Source organism: Petaurus breviceps, unplaced genomic scaffold, assembly GCF_028583685.1.
Source record: "Petaurus breviceps papuanus isolate PSGF00001 unplaced genomic scaffold, PetGlider_PUasm1.0 172, whole genome shotgun sequence".
Lineage (NCBI taxonomy): Eukaryota > Metazoa > Chordata > Mammalia > Diprotodontia > Petauridae > Petaurus > Petaurus breviceps.
The window spans coordinates 5,281,087-5,301,231 of record NW_027185755.1 but is presented as its reverse complement, the minus strand read 5'-3'; the positions used below and the strand labels follow the sequence as shown (position 1 = coordinate 5,301,231).

Sequence of the window (20,145 nt, the reverse complement as noted above, 5' to 3'; positions counted from 1 at the left end):
TGTAGAGCCTAGTTCTTGGCCTAGTTTGCAGAGCTCCGGGCTTCTCCATCTTCTGATGCCTCTTTGCCCTCCTTGGTAGGGATTGGGGCTTCCATTGTTAGGTTCTGTTGAGGAGAAGTTAACAGTACTTTGTTCTGCCCCCCACTCCAGATTACAGTGGCAGCGGGGGCCGAGGTGGTGGTGGGAACAGCTACGGGTCAGGTGGATCGTCCTATAACACAGGGTCACACGGCGGCTATGGAGGCAGCTCTGGTGGTGGCTCCTCCTACCAAGGCAAACAAGGTTGGTGTCTGTTCCACCTGGGAATGGGGTCTTGGAAAGGGTGGTGGGAGAGAGGGCATAGCTTTGACCTTCTCATCCTAACCCCAACTTATATTTTTTGTCCCTACTCTCCCTAGGTGGCTACTCTTCACAGTCCAATTACAACTCCCCAGGCTCAGGCCAGAATTACAGTGGGCCTCCCAGTTCCTACCAGTCTTCGCAAGGTGGCTATGGCAGAAATGATCACAGCATGAATTACCAGTACAGATAAACTACCTTTACTCCCCAGGGGTGAAGTTTTGTTACCTTCTGCACTCGCCCCCCCCCTTCATTTGAATATTCAGTTTTATTGCATCACAGTTAACATGTCAACCCTTCCCCCCAGGTTCCATGTTGCCGTGTTCTGTGTGATATGCAGGCGGCTACTCTGATGGTGGCATCTCCCTGTAATTCCATACTTAGCTGTGTTTGGGACATCTGTGTATTTAATGGTTTGTTAGTTACCATTACAACTTTGTCTGAATAGAGTTTTTGAGTTAATACAACTCAGTATCCCTTCGTCTATTTAACATTGGTGTTAGTGTTAACTAAGTTCGTCTTTAAATAGTTACGTGAGGGATACGTCATCTGTTAATGCTTTTGTGAAGTGAGTTAAACAAGCTTTCTGTATTTTAATGCTTTAGTGTTTCAGTTTTATAAGTGAAGATTTTATTTTAAAAACCAGTGGGAAAGAGTGGGGGTTTTTTTTTTGTATGTCTGGGTCATTCAGGCAGGACATCTGAATTAAGCTGAATGTAGACAAATAAAGATAAAGAAAACTCTTTGGGCCGATGTCTGGCCTGCGTGTCTGTCCCACCAACCCTGGAAAAGCTGCCACCTCATCTGGTCCAAAGCCAGGGAGAGAGCAGGTACAGGGAGGCAGGTGGGAAAAGACAGATTGGAGGGGGCAGGATTTTCTTGGGGCTTCTTAAATTCCCTGAGCTTTTGGAAACAAGCACCCTTGGTAGGTAAAGTCTTCCTGTCCATGAAGAGCCATTAAACATCCCCTAAAATTAAGGGGGCAGGGGATAGAGGGACACCATCAAGATAGACTGAGGGGGGTAAAGTGGGGAAAGCTTTCTCCATGGGGAGAAGGGGTGTTAGATTTTTCTATGCATATGTGGGCTAGGCTAGGATCCTTGAGAAGGCCTTGAAGCACAGAGCTATTGTTTTGGTAGAGCCTACATTTCCTTTAGTTTAGGGGTTGGTGTTTGCAGCTGTTCTGGAGGCAGGCTTAAGGACAGAAGGCTATTGGAGGACCAGCCATTTGCTTGGCATCTCTCCTTACTTTGACTAGGTTCCTGAGTTGCCTCTATTTCTTGTCATGGCTTTAAGACTGCCCTGCTTTGCCCTGCCAAGGTGTCTTGTAACCAAGGATGTTGGAGTGGGAGGAATGATTGAGTAATGTAGATTGAAACAGTCATGAAGGGGTCTAAATGACAGGCCCTGGGGTTTTTTTCCCTTTTAGTAGTTCATTTTAGGCGAGGGTGAAGGCCTGAGAAGATGGTGTACTTGGGGTGGGTTAATTAACCCTTCTTCATGGCCAAAGGATGGTGAAAGGGGAATCAGCTCAGGTCACCTCCCTTACTCTAAATTTAAAGTTGGAGATTTTCGTGGACTGCAAGCTTAGTACAAGTCAGCTCTTTGTAATGGCAGCTAGTCTGCATTGAGAAAAGTAGTGTCCAGGCTGAGGCTGGGGATAGTCCTTCTGTACCCTGCCCTGGTGAGACAGCATTTTCTTCTGGGTATCATAGTTTAAGGAGGATGTTGATAAGCAGTAAAGGAGGAGGAGGTGGAGGGTAGTCAGGTTGCCAGAGGGTCAGTTAAAATAGCTGGGGATGTTGAGCCTAGAGGAAACTAGATGGATCATGATGGCTATTTCCAGGTATCTGGAGGGTTGTCATGTGGGAGGAGAAGTCTTGGTTTCTTTTGCCTCAGAGGACAGAACTAGGAGCAGTGAACAAAAGGGGGTAAACTTAGCTTTGATGTCAGAAAAGACTTTTTTTTTTTAACACTAAGGGCTGCTTTCCAGATAAGCTTTTTTTTTTTTTCAGCTGAGGTTTGAAGTAGCTAGATGATCACTTGTTGGGCATGGATTCTTCTTCAGGTCTGGGTCAGACTAGGATGGGCTCTTAGGTCCCTTCCAATGCTGAGAACCTTGGACACACATGCTTAAGCATTCTTGTTTGTCTGGAGAAGCTGTTCCTGAAGTAACCTGTCAATGATAGGTTTATATTGATCCTCTCTCTGGGAATTCAGTCCCTGCTCTCATACAACCTCTTTGACCTTGGGAAAGTCATTCTGCCCCTCTAGGCCTGAGTTAATAAGCATGGAAAAATGAGAGGGTAGGATTAAGTCATCAGAGGTAGTATGGTATGTTGGATGGATCACTGGAGTCAGAAGACTTGGGTTTGAATTTTGCCTCAGCCATTTTACAGTCACTGTGACCTTGAGCAAATAGCTTAATGTTTCTGAGCCTGAGTTTTCTCATTGTAAAATGAAGAGGTTGGGTTAGGTGATCTCCAAGGTCCCTTTGAGATCTCCATCCTTTAGTCCTCATGGAATTGATTTGGCCACAAGGGCAAGGAGGTAGGCTTCAAGTCCATAGCTAGGATGCTCCTCATGTAACAGGGCAGTAGATAGGGATGAAGAGGGACATAGCCATGGTCTGAGCAACTTCAGCGCCAGAAGTCAGCAGTTAGAGCCTAGAGAGAGAGAGAACTTAGATCCAACAGGAACATCAGTATGTAAAAGGATTGTCCAAATTCCTAGAAATTATAACTGGTTTTATGCTAGTAAGTGACCACAGCTCAGAGGTCAGTGTGCTGCCCAGTGTAGCAGTTTTCCTTCTTTCAGCAGAAATTTAGCAGAAAAGCGAACTTGGTAAGTAAAACTAATTTTGTATTTATAAAGCCACCAGCTGACATATCTGGAAGGGATATCTCTGGGGTCACCTAATCTACTTATGTGGGTCTCTGTAAGATGAGGTGTTTGAAGTGATTTGTCCAAAGTTTTAGCCCGTTGAGTGAAGAGTCAAGACTCTACCCCTAAGTCTTTTGCCTACATGTTCATTGCATTTCAACTCTTCAGTTATCATATCTGACATATTAGTAGGTTTGTAAATACTTGCTGATAGTAGGCTCATAAATGTTTGTTGATAGCATACTGCTCTCAAAAGTCAGTGGTGAGGCCTGACCCTGAGCAGAGCTGTCTGCAGCTGTTTGGGTAGGCCCAGGGACTGGATTTGGTTCAGAAGTCTTGACTTTTTTTTCTTCTTCAGGTTTCAGGTACATCTCTCCTTCCCTGCCTCAGAGCTCAGTCTTGGTGATAAATTATAAGTTTAGAGTTGAAAACATAGCTTAAAAATCATTTATAGTTCACCCCCTCATTTTATAGGTGAGGAAACTAAGGCCCAGGAAGGGAGCAGTGACTTGAGTGAATGAGAAAGCATTTATTAAATGTTGACTATTTCCCAATCACTGGATACAAATAGAAGAGGGAGGCAGTCCCTGTTGTCAGGGAGCTCATGTTCTAATTGAAGGAGATGGCATAGAGGGAGGAAGGGCCTGGCTATAGGGGGGATGGCAGGATCCAGGTCAGATGGGAGTGCCTGGGGGTCAGGAGAGAGCAAAGAGCAAGGACACGGTGCTCTTGGGTCTTGGCAGAGTGATTGTAGTTGGTGACTGCTGATTGGAGTGGTGGGAGTGGCCCTCTATTGACTTGGCCCAGGTCTTCTGACTCCCAGTCCAGCACGCTTTCCACTGCACCACAATGCCTTATCTTTCACCTGTTCCCTTTACCTGGTGGACAGTTAAGTGTACTTTTTAGTCAACTACATGCAGGTCTCCTACTTGGAGGGACTTGGTTGGAAAATGGATTATAGTAGCTGTGTTTCCTGAGAGGATCACTCCAGAGGACACCATAAGGTTTTACATGACTTTAGGGACTCCCTGGGTGACCTAGAGCTCAGTTTGCACTAGATTGGTGTCCCAGATCCAGGTCTTATGCCAAATCCATCATGATCTTCTTGGAGCTCTGTACTGTTCCATTAGCACTAGGCCTTGGTTATAATATTAAGTAATTTTTCCAAGGTGTATAAACTACTAAGCTATAAAAGCTTAAATTAAACTTAATTAAAGCCTCACTAAGACTTTTGGGAGACCCTATCAAATGCATACTGTGCCCTTTGGTTGAGGGGTGTTTTTGATGCTTCTTCCCCCTCTCCCATGGCACCATGACCAGAGGATAGTTCATTTTTGTCACAGCCTTTAATGATTATATTGCTAATCCAGAGAGCATAGTAAGTGGAAAACCCATGGAATTGGCCCTGAGGATTCTCTGGATAGAGGGGGATCACAGTTCCTATACAGATAATACTGGGAAAAAGGTATTTCTTGCCTCCTGGAAGGTAGGCCATACCTCAACAGCTCCTGGGCAGAAAGCTGTTGACAAAGGCAAATTGGAGATAGCTGCACCGATGAAACTTGATTTAGTACTGTTGGAAAGAGTCGGGAAGGCTGCATGTGGGCTCTGCTCCTAGCTGTTGTAGGCATAGCTCCACAAACACATCTTCCAAGTAGATATTTACATTTGGGGCAGCAGCCAAGACCCTAATGAGTAGATCACTGGGCATGACACAGCCAAGTCCACTTCAGTAGGGAGGGTACTTGGTTTGGGGGCTGACCTCCTCAGGTATTTATTCTCATCTTGGAATCCTGTTGGGTTCCACATTCCTATAAACATGTCCTGTAATGAAGTTCTTGAGCTGGGGTCCCTTGGAAGGCAGCACCTGCTGCAACAGGAAGCTGTCTACATGGTGCGCAGTGGGGCAGTAGCGGGTTATCCCAGTCACATGAAGGTCTTACGAGTCAGCTTGTGGTATGTATCTAGGAAGCCCACCTGAAGGAGACCTTTGTGCTTTCTCTCCTCACCCACCAACAAATCCTGTAGGTGTCTAGGGAAGAAAAATAGAGGTATGCCCATCAGAAAGACAAAGTCCATCTCAGGCACCACAGCTTTGTGGCCCCATGTGCATCAGATGACCTGGTATCTGCTGGCTTCTTGGGGTTTGGTCATGATCATCATCAAAAGGAAGAGACCGGCAGGATTTCCCATGTACTTGTTTGGATGGTTGAGCAGAAAGGGGTAGGTGTGCACTTGTACCTTCTCCACAGGGTACTGAATATGCCTCTGGACCTTCTCATTGATGTGTGGATGACCTTCCAGGAGAAGTATTAAAAGCCCTCTAAGGACAACACCAGACAAACCCCGAAGTACCATATGTCACCATGTTAGTCTCATGGTACCAGTAGTGTCCTGGGCAGGGAGGAGCAGGAGGCCAGATGGGGGTTAGGCACCTAGGTTACAGTTTCTGGCCTCAGTCTTTCCTATCTACCTTGCTTGCCATGCTAGATGATTCCTTGTGGAAAATTTGGTTGGCTCTCTAAGATGTAAATCAGGCAGCAGCAAGGGAGATAAAGGCATAATGGCAAGTGTCCATTTACCTCCCCCTTATCATGGCAGAGTCCTGGATGGAGGCCCTAGAGATTATCCAGTGAAATTGTTCTGGGGGTATTCTTTGTAGGGTCCCATCTTCTGCTCTCAGCCCCGATCTCTTCCTCCCCACTAGGAATAGGGACTCTTACTATATAGCTGACCTCCACATAGACACTGATAGGAGAGGGGCTTTGGTGTGTCCTTCAACTTGATAAAAATGGGTTAAAGTGATGGTTGGATCAATTAAGAATTCCGTAGGGTCCCATAGCAAGCAGATGAATCTCCTAGTAAAGCAAACAGTATGGATGTGGGGCCAGGGCAGGTAGGGGTGCAGAGTGTGGACATTAAACTGGGCAAGGTTCTCATAGGTTTTGTCCATAAGGGTATTAGAGCTGGAAAGCATTTAAAAAATCATCTTGTTTATCCCCCTCATTTTGCTAGTGGAGAAAGAGTTTCAGAGAGGGAGCTACTGAGTGAGTTGGTAGGATCACAACTAGAATCTAGTTCTGTCTTCCAAACCAAGGACGTTTCCCACCATCAGGCTGCCTCCCCTCCTAACCTGGATTTTTTCTCTCCTCTCAGCAGCCTTCTCCCAGCCTAAACTCAGCTCTCGGGGATAGTGTTGGGATTACAGGGCACCTTCTACCAGCTATCTTTGCCCTACCCCAGCCCAGACAACGTCCTCATTCCCTAAATGAAGGTAGACCTTGGTTTCCCATGTTGACTGTTGGCTGCCTGCCCTCCCCTCATTGTAATATTCAGTTTTATTGCATCACGGTTATCATGTCACCCAATTCCAAATTTCTTGCTGCTGTGTTCTGTGTGGTCAGTTGATCACTCAGAGGCTAGACATCTTATTCCGTAACTGTCTGGCTGTCTGGGATGTCACTGTGTCCTGGTCTTTTCATTAGAAGTAGGGCTTCTGGATAGAGAAAAAGGGAGTTGAGATAGTTCTATGGGATGGGATGGAGGTCATTGCTGACATAAGGGGTCAAGGAAAACAGCACTTAGGAGGTGACATTGAATGAGAGAGTGGTTGTCCTGCAGAAACTGCAAATTCAAAAGCCTGGGAGCTCTGAAACTTCCCAGGAAATTTTTTTTTATTACAGAATTTGTGGTGGAGGCCTAGGCCCAAAAGTGCTTGAAGTTTCTGCCACAGGTACTGTGTTCTGTTGGCTGTCATCCAGCGTACTGGACAGTTCTTGTATGCACCAACTTTCATCACAACAGGATTTCTGGGACAGTTTGAATAACAGACTGGAAGAGGTTCTCCGGTGTCCAGTGTGAGTCCTACAGACTTTGAAGGGTCTGAATTCACTGGAAGATGGTGTGGAATAGTTTCTGAGATGGCAGAGGAACATCTATCCCCATGACTCCTCAGGAGATTTAGTGTCTCCAACCCTGTGGTCTGGTCTAATGTCTAGGCACTGGACTAGGCAGCTAGTCCCCTTTGCCCACCAGCTGCCCTCTGGAATCAAAGATTTATCAAAGCTGTATTCTGTCTTGTTCTGGAACTAATGGCCTGAGGACAGTTAGATGAAAAGGATCCTGTAGGTCATGGACCCACATTCTAGATCATTAACAGTCTCCCTTTATCCTGGATCTCTTATCTTTTTTACTCTCATGGCAACCTGTCTCTCTCAGAAAGATGCCTTATCCCTGATCACCATTTCTAGTGTTGCTTGTTCCTCTCCTTAGCGCGTGTGAACATATGCACACACATTTTCATTCTCTCTCTCTCTCTCTCTCTCTCAAATTGGTACCATCATACTCCTTGTTCCCCTCAGATTGCAACCTTTGAAATTTCACGCTATTTATTTCTAGGACCCAGTTCAGATGTTTCTTTGCTGTAATTGTACCAGTTGCAGGTTCCTTTCCCTGCTTTCTCAAAGAAACTAAATTGTACCTAGCTTATAGTTTTCTTTTCCACCAAAACCCCCACTGTCATACTTGTTGATTTCTTCCAGTTAAACTCATATCCCATGACTTTCATCTTCACAAAATTTTAGCCTCTTATAGGGGTGATGAGAAATGCTTGTGAAAGCATATTGTGTATTTTGTCCTAGGTAGTCTTCATCTAGGGGACAGAATTTAGTTCTGGGATGCACATTTTAGGAAATCACATTGAGAAACTACAGTATGTTGAGAGGATGGTGAGGGCATTGGACACGGCCACGTGAAGATTGGCTGGAACAACTGGAGATACTTGGTTTAGAATAGACTCGGGGGGACGGGGAAGAGTATCTTTTAAGTTTTTTAAGGACTGCTTGTAAAAAAATGGATTAGACTTTATACTACTTGGCCCGAGAGGTCAGATCTAGGAGCATTTGGTGGGTAAAAAGAAGCAGGTTTCAATTTTCCCTTACTCTGACCAGTGACTTGGGCTGTTTTTATGGAGGTTCTTATTCAGGTATGGGTTGGACCAGACACCCTTTGAGGTACCCTTAATAAGCCCTGAGCTTCAGTGGTTCTATCATTTAAATCTCTTGTACCTACCTCACAGGGTTGTTAGGAGGATCAAATGAACTGTTGTATGTAAAGTGCTTTACAAACCTGGAGGCACTGTATAAATGTCAGCTTTTATAATTCTGTAATATAAAGCACTGTAAAAATGGGAAATTAATTTTTTCCTATTATGTTATTGATGGTGGCTGCTCTGTGTGTCTAGCTGCTATTGACTATCTATGGACACTCCAGTCTAGGTGACCACACTGTTTTGAACACTGCCCCATTAATCTCTTGTGTCTTATTTCCAGTACTAGAGCTTTGTGCTGGGGGTCTGGGGTTGGTGCAGTCAGGAACCTTCTTGTGACTAAAGTGGATATGCCTGGATAATTCCAGCACCCTAAATTAAGATGAATGTAAATTAATGGGGATGTGTGTGGGGGAAAAAACATCCCCACTGTCAACTAATATCCCTGACAGATGATGCTACCCCACATCGGCTGGTTAGATGGGAGAATTTGCAGCCTTCTCATTGAGAGGCTGGGCTCAAACTTTCTCAAGAGACAGGATGAAGGAGTATTCAAGCAGGGCACCAGAAGAGAGAAGAGAAAATGGATGTGGAATCAGGAATCATCTAATTCTCGGGGTATAAAACAGGAGGTTTGCCGCCTTCTGTGGTGGGAAAGCGGTGACTGCAAACGTTCTCCCGGCTTTGGTTCTTACCCTGAGAGGCCAGAGTTTCAAGACTTCACGTCTCTATTATCCTGAGATGTGATTCTTTTCAGAACCTGAGTTTCCTTGGTTCAATTGCTGGGCAAATTGCTAATAGACCTTTAGGGTCTAGGTTGCTGTGACATATTACACAGCGCAGAAAAGAGCCCAGAAATCGAACTCAAGAGCCTCTTTTTATCCTGTTCAACTAGCTTACAGTGCCAAGCTGTTAAGCCATCAGGGAAGCTGAGACAAGAGGACTCACAACCTACATTCCCTTGAAGCTTGGGAGGTTGTAGTTTGGGAAACGGGTGGTGAGAAGGTTTGCTGCTTGATTCTTATCTCCTGTTATATATCTTTTGTTTCAAGTAAATGTCCTCTTGCATTGCTATGATGTCATGTGATTAATTCTGGCTGGTGGGGTTCAGAGGGGAAAAAATGGCTTGGGAGCAGAGGTTCATAGGATCATTGATTTAGGGCTTGAAGTAGCCTTAGATGCAATCCAGTTTAACCCTCTCATTTTGCAGGAGACTGAGGCTGGGAGAGGTTGTGACTGGGCTAAAATTATAGGTAGGGCACAAACTATGACAGAGCTGGGGTTTGAACCCAGGTCATCTACCTCCAGAACTTTTCCCACAACATTTTGTTGCCTAGATGATGAACCTAGGAACCTGAATGTATGGTCCTCTACGCAAATAAAGGAAAATGGGCCTGCCCTGATGGATGTGTGTTTTATGTGTCTGTCCCCTTGTAATAGAGAGGTTTCAATGTCTTCCCAGCCCTGGTCTCCTGTGAGATCAAATGACTCAAGTCCTGCCCTTCCACACCTGTGGTTTTATCCAGAATGATTTTCAGAGACTGGGAGAGGTTTTGTAATTCATAGGATTGTGGGATTTTTATAGTTGAAAGGGACTATTGAATCAGATTTATTGATTTTACAGATGAGCAGACTGATGAGAGGGCCTAAGTGAGTTGGCCAAGGTCATGGAGGGAGTAAGTAGCATTTGCCAGGTTTTTCAACCACAGATCTAGTACTTTCAACACTATTGATTCATCTCTGGGATCCCTGACTTGAAGCAAACAGGACTTTAGCTGTGGGTCAGATGAAGGTTGGGGGCTTGAGGGGAATTCCAGAATGCCTTCTCAGAATGAGCTTTTTGGGACCCATCCATCTGGTCCTGTCTAGCTCTATCAGACTTTATATAACAAAGGCTATTGAGAAGCATTGGTTTTGGTGGGGTTACAGGAACAATGTTTGGTTCTGGGTTGAATGTGGGGGTGTTGTAGCAGCTATCTGGCAAATACTTTTGTAAGTCTAGAAAAAGATCTTCATTGCAGCAAGAAACAGCTGTGCAGCCAGATGGCTCTTTTGACCAGGTATGTCCTATCTTCATCCTACCAACCTCAGTGGGGCAAGGGAATGGGCACTCCCTGGGAACATCAGTTCCTATAAGGTTCTGCCTTAGACATCATTTGGTCCAACACTCTCATTTTACAATCGGGGAAACAGGTCCAGGACACTGACATCCCTACCATTGATGCACAATGAATTGTTGACTGGGCTAAAATTCAAACCCAGGGCTCTTGACTCAATGGTCAGAGCCCTTTATACCAATCTGTTTACCTTCTAATCTAGACCTCTCCATTTTACCCTCTCTTCCCTTCCCCTACCTTCTTTACTCCATCCTCTCCTAGATGAAAGCATTTGTCACCACCTTTAATAGAGCTGTCAAAGTCTGTCTGGGAAACAAGGTGGGGGGTGTGGTGGGGTGGTTCAGTCTGCCTTGTATGGAGGAATCAGGAGGGTCCTCCATTATTTAAAAAAAAAAAATGCCTGCTGGAATAAGAGGGAAATCAATTAGGGTTCATCTGAGAAGTGTTTCCATCCCCATCCTTCCCTCCAACGGGCAGGTGGTATTGCCTATCTGGAAGTCAGGCCAGACCTGAAGAAGTTTCTGGTGCTTGAAAGGATGGACAAGGGCAAAACCACGGAAGTCACAGCGATTGTATAATCGGCCGAACATCAGAAAGGTGTTGGGGGGACTGGGAGTGGGTTCCACCCCCAGCTGGTGCAGGCACAGTCCCACAAAGACATCTTCCAGATGGACAGCTGGCACTCTTTGGGCAATGGAGAGAATCTTAAGGACCAGGGGTCTAGATAGCACATAGCCAGGGCTGCAGCAGTATGGTGGATACCTGGCATGGGAGAACATGTACTGATGATGGGATTGCTTTCGAATGGGAATTCTGTTTCTGTAGATACAGCCAGTGATGAAGTCTGGCAGGGGTTGTTGCTCAGGCTTCAGTATCTGCTGCACCAGCAAACTGGGGTTCAGGAAAACATTTCCATTCACCTTAAGCACATAATGGGTCATGGGGCAGTATTGGGCCACCCATTCTAGTCCCATGAGTGTTTTGAGGGTCTGGTTGTAATATGTATCCAGGAAACCCACCTGGAGGAGATCCCCGTGCTTTTCATCTTCTTCTAGCAGGTGGTAGGAGAAGTCAGAGGACAGACCCATTAGGAAGAGACGTCTGATGATCACACCAGGTACTGTGGTTTCATTCCCCCATGTATACCGGATGGCATTTCTCAGAACCTAGTCCTGGGGCTGAGTCATCACCAACATCACCATGAAGGGCACTCCTCCAGAAACTTTGCACTTGTCTGGATGGTTGATCAGGAAGGGGAAGACCTGAGTGGACCTTCTGTCCAGGGGGAGTGGAAACTGGACTTGCCATGTGAACTTCTCTAAGGTGGGAGTCTGTGTGTCTTCAATTCTGGGGCTATATGTTGACTCTCCTGAAGGCATCCAGGCACCTCGTGACCAACCTACCAGTAGCACCAGCAGTCCCCCCAAGATTGCTCCCAGAAGGACCTCCAGTACTGGATTTTCCCTGATCAGTCTCATGATGCCAAAGTTCTGGGCAGGGAGGAGGGAGAAACCAGGTCAGTGTAGGAATCCCAGGTAGACATTCTCTTCAGTGGCAGTTTTTTTGAAGGGCAATTGGGGTTAAGTGACTTGCCCAAGGTCACATGGCTGGTAGACATTCTCTTCTAACCTGGCCTTTCCACTTCCTTTGAAAGATGCAACTACTTCCTGGTGGCTAGAGATGGAGAGGGCCCTGAAGAATAGTGATACCTAGAAAAGTGGAAACGTCAGGGTGCTTCATTCCTTCACCTTGATTGTACAAACCTCAGTGGGTGGAGGGGTGGTGGAGATGAGTATAGTTCTGTATGAAGTTTGGGGGGTGTTGCCTGTGAAATCTGGGTGGATAATTAAAGTTAGAGCTTCTCTGGATGGAAAACTGAGCCAGGGATATTGGAGGGTTTGTGTGGTGTTAAGGACCTGAAGTCCTAACTTTTGGAATCTTATAGGCTAGGAAAAAACCTTAGAAAAAATTCGTTTCAACCCCCTCATAGTATCATAGGATCAAAAAAAGAATCATAGACAGAGTTGGAGGACATTCTAGATGTTATTTATTCCAAATCTTTCATTTTGTAGAGGAAAACAAGTCTCAGATTAAATGGATTGCTTGAGGCTCTAAGGTGACAGGACCACCCAGGTGTTCTGGCTTCCAGGGTGGGGTGCCTAGTGCTTAAAGTGAAACTTCATTGTCACATCCCTCTGCTGTATTTTTCTTCTATTCTCAATTAAGAGATCTTAAGACTCAGGCCAAGATTACAATAGCCTCCCACCTCTTAATCATTTTCATCCCAGCCAGATCATAGCAGGAATCCCCACTCACTCTCTGGAAGGAAGGGAACCTTGGCTTACCTTCTGCATTGGCCTCCTTTTACTTGAATATTCCGTTTTATTGCATCACAGTTAACCTGTTACTCCCCACCCTCACATGGGTCTGTGTTATGTGGGGTGTGAGTGAGGTCACTTAGAAAGTGATGTCTGCAAAGGGGATGCCTCCGGGCAGGTGAACATCACAAGGCATTAACAGCACAGTTGGCCAAACCTGTGACATTTTTGGGTTTTCTTAGTAGTAGAGTTTTCACTGGATTTTTAGAGTATGTTAACATCATGCCTCATCTCTCTGATTTCAGTGTGAGTCCCCATGGTGGGAGTGGGGCTGAAACCATTTCTGCGAGTCAGTTCTGAGGGAGATGGAAAAGAAAGGGGAATGTGGGTCATTATTCAACATCCTGACCCCCATCGTTACCTCCTTAGTCCCAAAATTCTCCATCCAGCTTCATCCATCCTTGACCCTTGATCTCACTATATCTTGGAGCAGCATCACTTCCAGGACTAAAAATTGTGAAGATGTATCCCCCAGCCTCAGTTTTCTTACCTTCTTGCCCTCTCTCACGCTCTTCTTTCAGAAAATTTGCCCTACTTTGGCCTCATGTATCTTTAGTATGAAATCTTGCTCCTGACCCTGTGGTCTGCTGTTGAATGCCTCACAGAATGATAGATTTAGAAGGAGTCACTTCAATATTCCATTTTAAAGATGAGGAAACTGAGGCTGAAAGTGGTGAATTGTCTTGCCCCCAAGGTCATACAAAGAGTGAATGGGAGAGCCAGGATTTGAACCTATTTCTTTTGACTCCAAATCCATACCTCTTTCCCATCTTAGGATCCTTTATCAACAGTTTCCTCCATAGTTTCCCTTCCACATGAAGCCTTTCCTGATCTATGTGCTACTGCTTTCCCTTTCTTTACCTTGTATCTCTTTTGTATGTACTTACAGAGAGTATGCACGTGTTGTTTCCCATAGCTTACATGGAAGCCTTTTAAGGGCAGAAACTTTCATTTTGGTCCTTGAACCTGGAGATCTTAACATGGTGCCTGTCCCATAATAGGCACTTAATAAATGCCTGCTGATTGATTCATTGCCCTCCTGACATTCCTTTTTTTTGTTTTTTAGGTTGCTACATTTAATTTTTTCTTTTTAATATATAGTATTTCCCCCCCAAATTACATGTAAAAACAATTTTTTAAACATTTAAAAAAGTTTTGAATTCTAAATTCTTTCCTTCCCTCCCTGGGACAGTAAGCAATCAGATATAGATATACATATACAGTTTTGTAAAACATTTCCATATTAGTCATTTTGTACAAGAAGACTCGAGAAAAAATGAAATTGAAAAATAATATGCATCAGTCTATATTTCAAACTTATCAGTTCTATTCTATGGGAGCAGATAGTATGTTTCATCATTAGTCCTTTGGGATTCTCTTGGATTACTACTGACATTTGTAACACCAATTCCCAGATAGAACTCTCAGCAGCAGATTTTTCTTTCACTGAGAAAAGAGGTGAATTGAAACTGAACTGGGCCCTCACTGCTGGGCAGCTATCCACTCTACAAATCCCCCTCATTTGCCCAGGGACTGTGCCAAACCATTTCCTCTTTTCTTAAGCCTAGAGGAAGGCTTGCAGAAGCCTGCCAGTCTACTATAGATCTCATGTTCTTGTCCAATAAGAAGGTAGCGATTTTGTTGACTGGACTCAAGGTGTCACTCTAAGGTAAGAGAACACATTTACAAGTCCCACCAGAGGTTTCATTGTCAGGTGCTGAGATTGTCATTCATCAGGATAGTTTTGGAGCTGACCAACTTATATCTGTGAGGCCTCCTACACTGATTCAGTGTATCTGTACTCTTTGTTGTTCAGTCATGTTTGACTGTGATCCAATTTGGCATTTTCTTCGTTAAAGATGCTGGAGTGGTTAGCCATTTCCTTCTCCAGGTCATTTTACAGATGAGGAAACTGAGGCAAACAGGGTGAAGTGACTTGCCCAGAGTCACACAGCTAGTAAGTATCTGAGGCTAGATTTGAACTCTGAATAATGAGTCTTCCTGGCTGTAGGCCTGGCACTCTATCTGCTATACCCTGTACTCTTTGGGAAGTACCGCCCAAACCAGTTCATGAAACTCGTGGGAAGATCAGCCTTGATTTTATTGGCTTCAAAGGACCAATCCATAAAGTCACTTCCACCTTTGAATCCTAGGATCTTACAATTCTTTGCCTTTGGCGCTTCCCCAAATCAAAACTCCCTGAGGAATAGCTAGATTGGTAAAGTGGATAGATTTCTGGACTTAAAAAACCTGAGTTCAAATCCTGCCTCAGACTTTGTTAACTATGTGACATTGGCCAAGTCACTTAACCTTTCTCAGCCTCAATTTCCTCATCTGTCAAATGAATTCAGTGGCTTCTAGGTTCCTTTCTACCTCTAAATCAAGGGTCCTTGTATCTTGTGAATAGGATATTGATTTCACAATATTTTCAAAAAAGTAAAAGTTTACTACCCTATGTGTGTATGTGAATAAATATTGTCCTTTCAAGGTCGTTGGTATCTAGATAGATAAAGCATTTATTAAATATTTGCTATGGGCCAGGCACTATACTAAGTACCAGAGATATGAATATAAACTTGAACTAGCCCTAAGCTATGTCTGAAGGCTGTCTCCCTTCCCTCCTTAAGGAGCTTACATTGTAATGGGGGAGGAGGGAAGGGAGGAAAGAAGGTGAACATGCATGGCTGGAAATGTCTGGGAAGTTCTGTAGAATCCTGGAAGGGAGCAAGATAAGGCCAAAGCTAGCCTATCAAAGCCCAGTTCCATGAGTTTCTGCTGGAACCCATGTTGATGTTGAGGGTAGAGACTAGTGAGTAGCATTTTTTGTTGAATAGTGAGCTCTTGTCTCAATAGCTGGAATCTTTGGGTTTACCAAAAATTTTATATATGTAAATACCATATATTATATCAAATATTATGTTCATTTGCTTTTATATATTGTGTGCTTTATCTGTCCCACTGTTCAACCTCTATTTCTTCCCCGGTACCAAATTGCTCTTAATAATTATGGCTTTGTAGAATAGTTGATCAAGATATTTTTATTTACTTTCCCTCTACCCCTAGAATATTAGCTACTTGAAGATCTGTGGCTGTCTCTTTTTTGTATTCTTATATTTGTATATGGCATTTTGCATTCTTGTGCTTGATGCCTGGTGCCTGACACATAGTAAATATAATAATGCTTTTTGTTTGATTCATTGAATGATTTTAAGAAAAGCTACGGTGACATGCTTGTCTTGCATATACTGTTTGCATTTGATTTACATGGCCTTCTTTGAATATGGGGGAAGGAAGATGGAGGTCAAGGGTTAAATCCCCTCGAGGGATTTGGAGTAGTAATTCAGAGTGAAAGATATCTGAGTCTGCCAATAGGTGGCACTCACTTTAAGCTGTTTTCTCTGATGGAGGCCGCTCAGTTTTGTTTTTTTGCCCTTCACTTTTCAGAAAGAAAGCAGTATTTGCCCTTTGTTTGGGTTACTGTTTCCTTAGTCTACTGCTGATTAACAAAATATTAAAATATAGTAATTATTACAGTTATTTTGGCTTAGTCTTTTTTATCTTTGGAATAATTTCCTCTTTCAATTTCTCTATATTCAGTGGATTCAAAACTGTACTATATGGATCAAAGCAGTTTTAATAATATGGTTTTAATACTCAAAATTAAAATGAAAAGTAAAGCACATTCTTTTTTTTTTTTTTGGAGGGGGGGAAGGCAGGGCAATTGGGGATAAATGACTTGCCCACAGTCACACAGCTAGTTTTGTGTTAAGTGTCTGAGGCCGCATTTGAACTCAGGTCCTCCTGATTCCAGGGCTGATGCTCTGTTCACTGCGCCACCTAGCCACCCTGCTGCACCACCTAGCCGCCCCTAAAACACATTTTCTTATACCCTCCAAGACAGGCATTGTGATCTTTCTTTCCTTCTCTTTCCCTGTTTATACACTTTGGTGCTAGAAAATTCCCGAGGTTCCAAGGGGGAAAGAGGGAAGGACTCTTAGTATTTCCGCCAAGACTCTTACCACTCCTCCTCCTCCTGCTGTCTTTACCCTCACTCCCCAGTATCTAGAGTAAGAATCATAACAGCTTAAGATCCTGGGTGACAACTGATTGTAATGTGGCATTTTCTGCCCTCTCAGCTGGTCCACTCAGTGTAGTCTCAAGGCATCCCTTTATCAGTTAGTATAACCTTGGGTCAAGTCCTTTAAGATAGAAAGGTCTTAGGATCTGCTCTGCCATTACTCCCACATTGAATTACCTAGTCTCTTGAGAGATTCCAAGCCAGTGACTATGAAGCAAAGTTCCCTTGGAATACATTGGGAGGAATAGTTTATATGTGGGAGTGTCCAAAAGAATTTTGACAGTGAACCAAATCTAATCAGATGAAATTCAAGAGGGATTGATAAAACTGATAAAAATTTACACATGAATTAAAAAAAAACCAACAAATCTAAGGGGATGGAGGTTTAGTTAGATGGCAGTTTGGATGAAAAAGTGGAGGATTATTTTGGGGGTCTTTTTGGAGGAGGGAAGGCAGGGCAATTGGGGTTAAGTGCCTTGCCCAAGGTCACAGGCTAGTTACTAATTAAGTTAAATCTGTGGTCCTATCAGAACTCAGGTCCTCCTGACTCCAGGGCCGATGCTCGACTCACTATGGCGCCTAGCTGCCCCTGGAAGATCTTTTAAAGTTGCATGTTGTCCATGTGGTCTACATGCATTTGCCTAAACGCAGCTCATGGGGATTCTTACATAGGTATCTCTGGAATTTCTCTCACCCCTCTCCAAGGGAGACACTGATTCCTGCCAGGAGGGGAGCGTGAATTGAAGACATGAGGCTAGCCTGCTCTGCCCTCTTCAGAGAGACGGTACCAGTCTAGAATTATATGTATCTGCCTCCCTAAATATTTCTAGGCTAGGGGAAATGAATTTTGGGTGTAAGCTAATTTTCTTGGTCACTACCTCTTAACAAGAAAAGAGCCCCAAACTATGTCTAAAGGCTTGTCTCCTTTCCCATTAAATGTAACAAACAAAAAGATTATCATGATTATCAAATAGCAAACAAACTCAGTTATCCAAGCCAAAAGCAAACAGAAATCAGAGAAGTTATATCTACAAACATACTAGACAATACACAGAGTGAATGAGCTCTTCCACTGAGAGTGAGATAGCTCACTTTGAGAGAATCTTTTATCTTACCCAATGGGATGCACAAATTTACAGTATCTGCTCCAAATGTTCACAAGGACTATTTGTGCCCACTCTGTGGTAGAGCATTCCAAGCTCATATTGGTCTGATTGGCCACAGTTGGACACACTGAAACTTGACTCTAGCATAGTGATGTCATTTTGGGCCTCTTTGAGAATGAAGGACAGCAATTAACCAATCAGCCAATGTATGTCTATCTAAAGTAGAGATATGCTCAAGCTGTTGGCTTCTTTCCAGTGTACTTTTCTCCTTTCAGGGCTCTCTCTTTGAAGAGAGCCTGGAACTACCTCTGTACTCATCCAAAACCAGAAAGTGGAAAAAAAGATCTCTCCTTGCCAAGTTCTTGAAAACTGCCCATCACCTAGGAATGAATTGGCTAATAATCATCCTTTCCCCCTTTGAGAAGAGGCTTAACGTAAATGTCTGGACTTGAGCCATAGCTTACATTAGTAGACTACTGCAAACTCATTGTATTGACAGTATAACATGGCAGTCCCAAATCAAATGGTACTCTTAAAATGCATTAAGAGACAAAGGATTCAGAGTTAGGAGGTCAGTTCCCCTGTGTCCTGCCCTGGTTAGATCTCATCTCAAGCCCTGTGTTTAGTTCTTGGTGCCACATTTTTGGAATGACATTGATAAGGTGGAGAAATCTCAAATAATCACAAAGATGTCAAAGATGCTTGATACCATGCCATATGAGGAGCCCAGAACTTGATGTTACCAAATCACCCAATGATACCTGAATTCGTTAGGGGGAACCTCAAAGCCAGAGGAGGATTTCATGCCCCAAGAGCATGATTTATTCTGGATGTGGGTTTCTCACATATGTGTGCGTCCTCTCCACACGTCTCCTAGTCCCATAAGTTTCCTATGTGTATACCTTCTCCATTTTCCATGAATGGTTCTTCATTTTATGTTCTTTCTTTCCCCCAGAGGTAACCTGTGGGAGTGTGTACCCCTCTATATATGGGAGGATTTCCCATATCATTTATTTTTGTCATGTTGTTTACTTAAACGGGTAGCTAGGTGGCACAGTGAATAGAATGCTGTGCCTGGAGTTAGGAAGACCCGAGTTCAAATCTGGCCTCAGGTACTGGCTAGCTGTGTGACCTTGGGCAAGTCACTTAACCCTGTTTGCCTCAGTTTCCTCATCTGTAAAATAAGCTGGAGAAGGAAATGGCAAAACCACTCCAGTATCTTTGTCAAGAAAACCTCAAATGGGGTCACAAAGATTCTAACTTGACTGTTTACTTAAATGTCTTTTGCTTTGGATGAATTTTAGCAGCTAGCATTTATACAGTTCTTTAAGATTTACAAAGCACTTTACAAGTATTATTTCATTTTATCCACACAACAATCCTGGGAGATAGGTGCTATTATTTTTTCCATTTTACAGATGAAGAAACTGATATTGATGGGTGTTAAGGGACTTTGGTCACACAGCTAATAAGTATCTGAAATAAAATTTGAATTCAGGTCTTCCTGACTCTGGGTTTAGTGCTCTGTCCACTGCACCATCGGGCTATCTAAATGTTATGTCCTTTGGTTGATCTGGGAAAAGAAATAGAGGTTAAGATTTGTGAACTCTGATTTTTAATGGATTTTGACCCTGTCTAAGGAATGTGGTTTCTGTCTTGATGGAAGCCATCTCTGGCTAGATGCTTGCTTCTTCCCTTCCCCATCTCTAAGAGGGATATTGTACTAGGAATATACAAGGGCAGCTTAGGCGGTGCAGGGAATAGAGGGCTGGACCTGGAATCAGGAAGTTTCTCTCAGTTTCCTCATCTGTAAAATGAGCTGGAGAAGGAAATGGCAAACCACTCTAGTATCTTTGTCAAGAAAACCCCAAATGGGATCACAAAGAATTGGACACATCTGAAAAATTACTGAACAAACACTGGAAATATATTTATCTGTGCCAGCAATATCTAAATATTTCTTGTCTAGGGGCATGAATCTAGTTCAGAACAAAAGCTATCTCCTTTGTTACTATCCCTTAGTCACCAGCTTAATTCCTCCCACCAAATGCGTCAAATGCTGGTTACAAACACCATTATCACCACCACCAAAACCCATCAAGCAAACCCATTTATCTAAGCAAAAAATGGAAAAAGCATACAGGTTAAATTATAATATAATATAATATAATATAATATAATATAATATAATATAATA

General features: G+C 43.6%; 1 protein-coding gene and 1 pseudogene across 2 annotated transcripts in view; one reads left to right on the top strand and one right to left on the bottom strand.

Annotated features, from left to right (window-relative positions):
- ILF3 (interleukin enhancer binding factor 3) overlaps window positions 1–9,343 on the top strand; it is a 32,920-nt gene extending 23,577 nt beyond the window's left edge. For both annotated transcript variants that reach the window (XM_069083072.1, XM_069083070.1), the window contains exons 19-20: window positions 151–282; window positions 399–9,343. In XM_069083072.1, the coding sequence (XP_068939173.1) occupies window positions 151–282; window positions 399–532 (266 nt within the window). In that variant the 3' untranslated portion in view covers window positions 533–9,343. The remainder of the gene's footprint in view (window positions 1–150; window positions 283–398) is intronic.
- A 334-nt stretch (window positions 9,344–9,677) lies between these two features.
- Window positions 9,678–13,817, bottom strand: LOC138157472 (beta-1,3-galactosyltransferase 2-like; annotated as a pseudogene).
- Window positions 13,818–20,145: the final 6,328 nt, after the last annotated feature.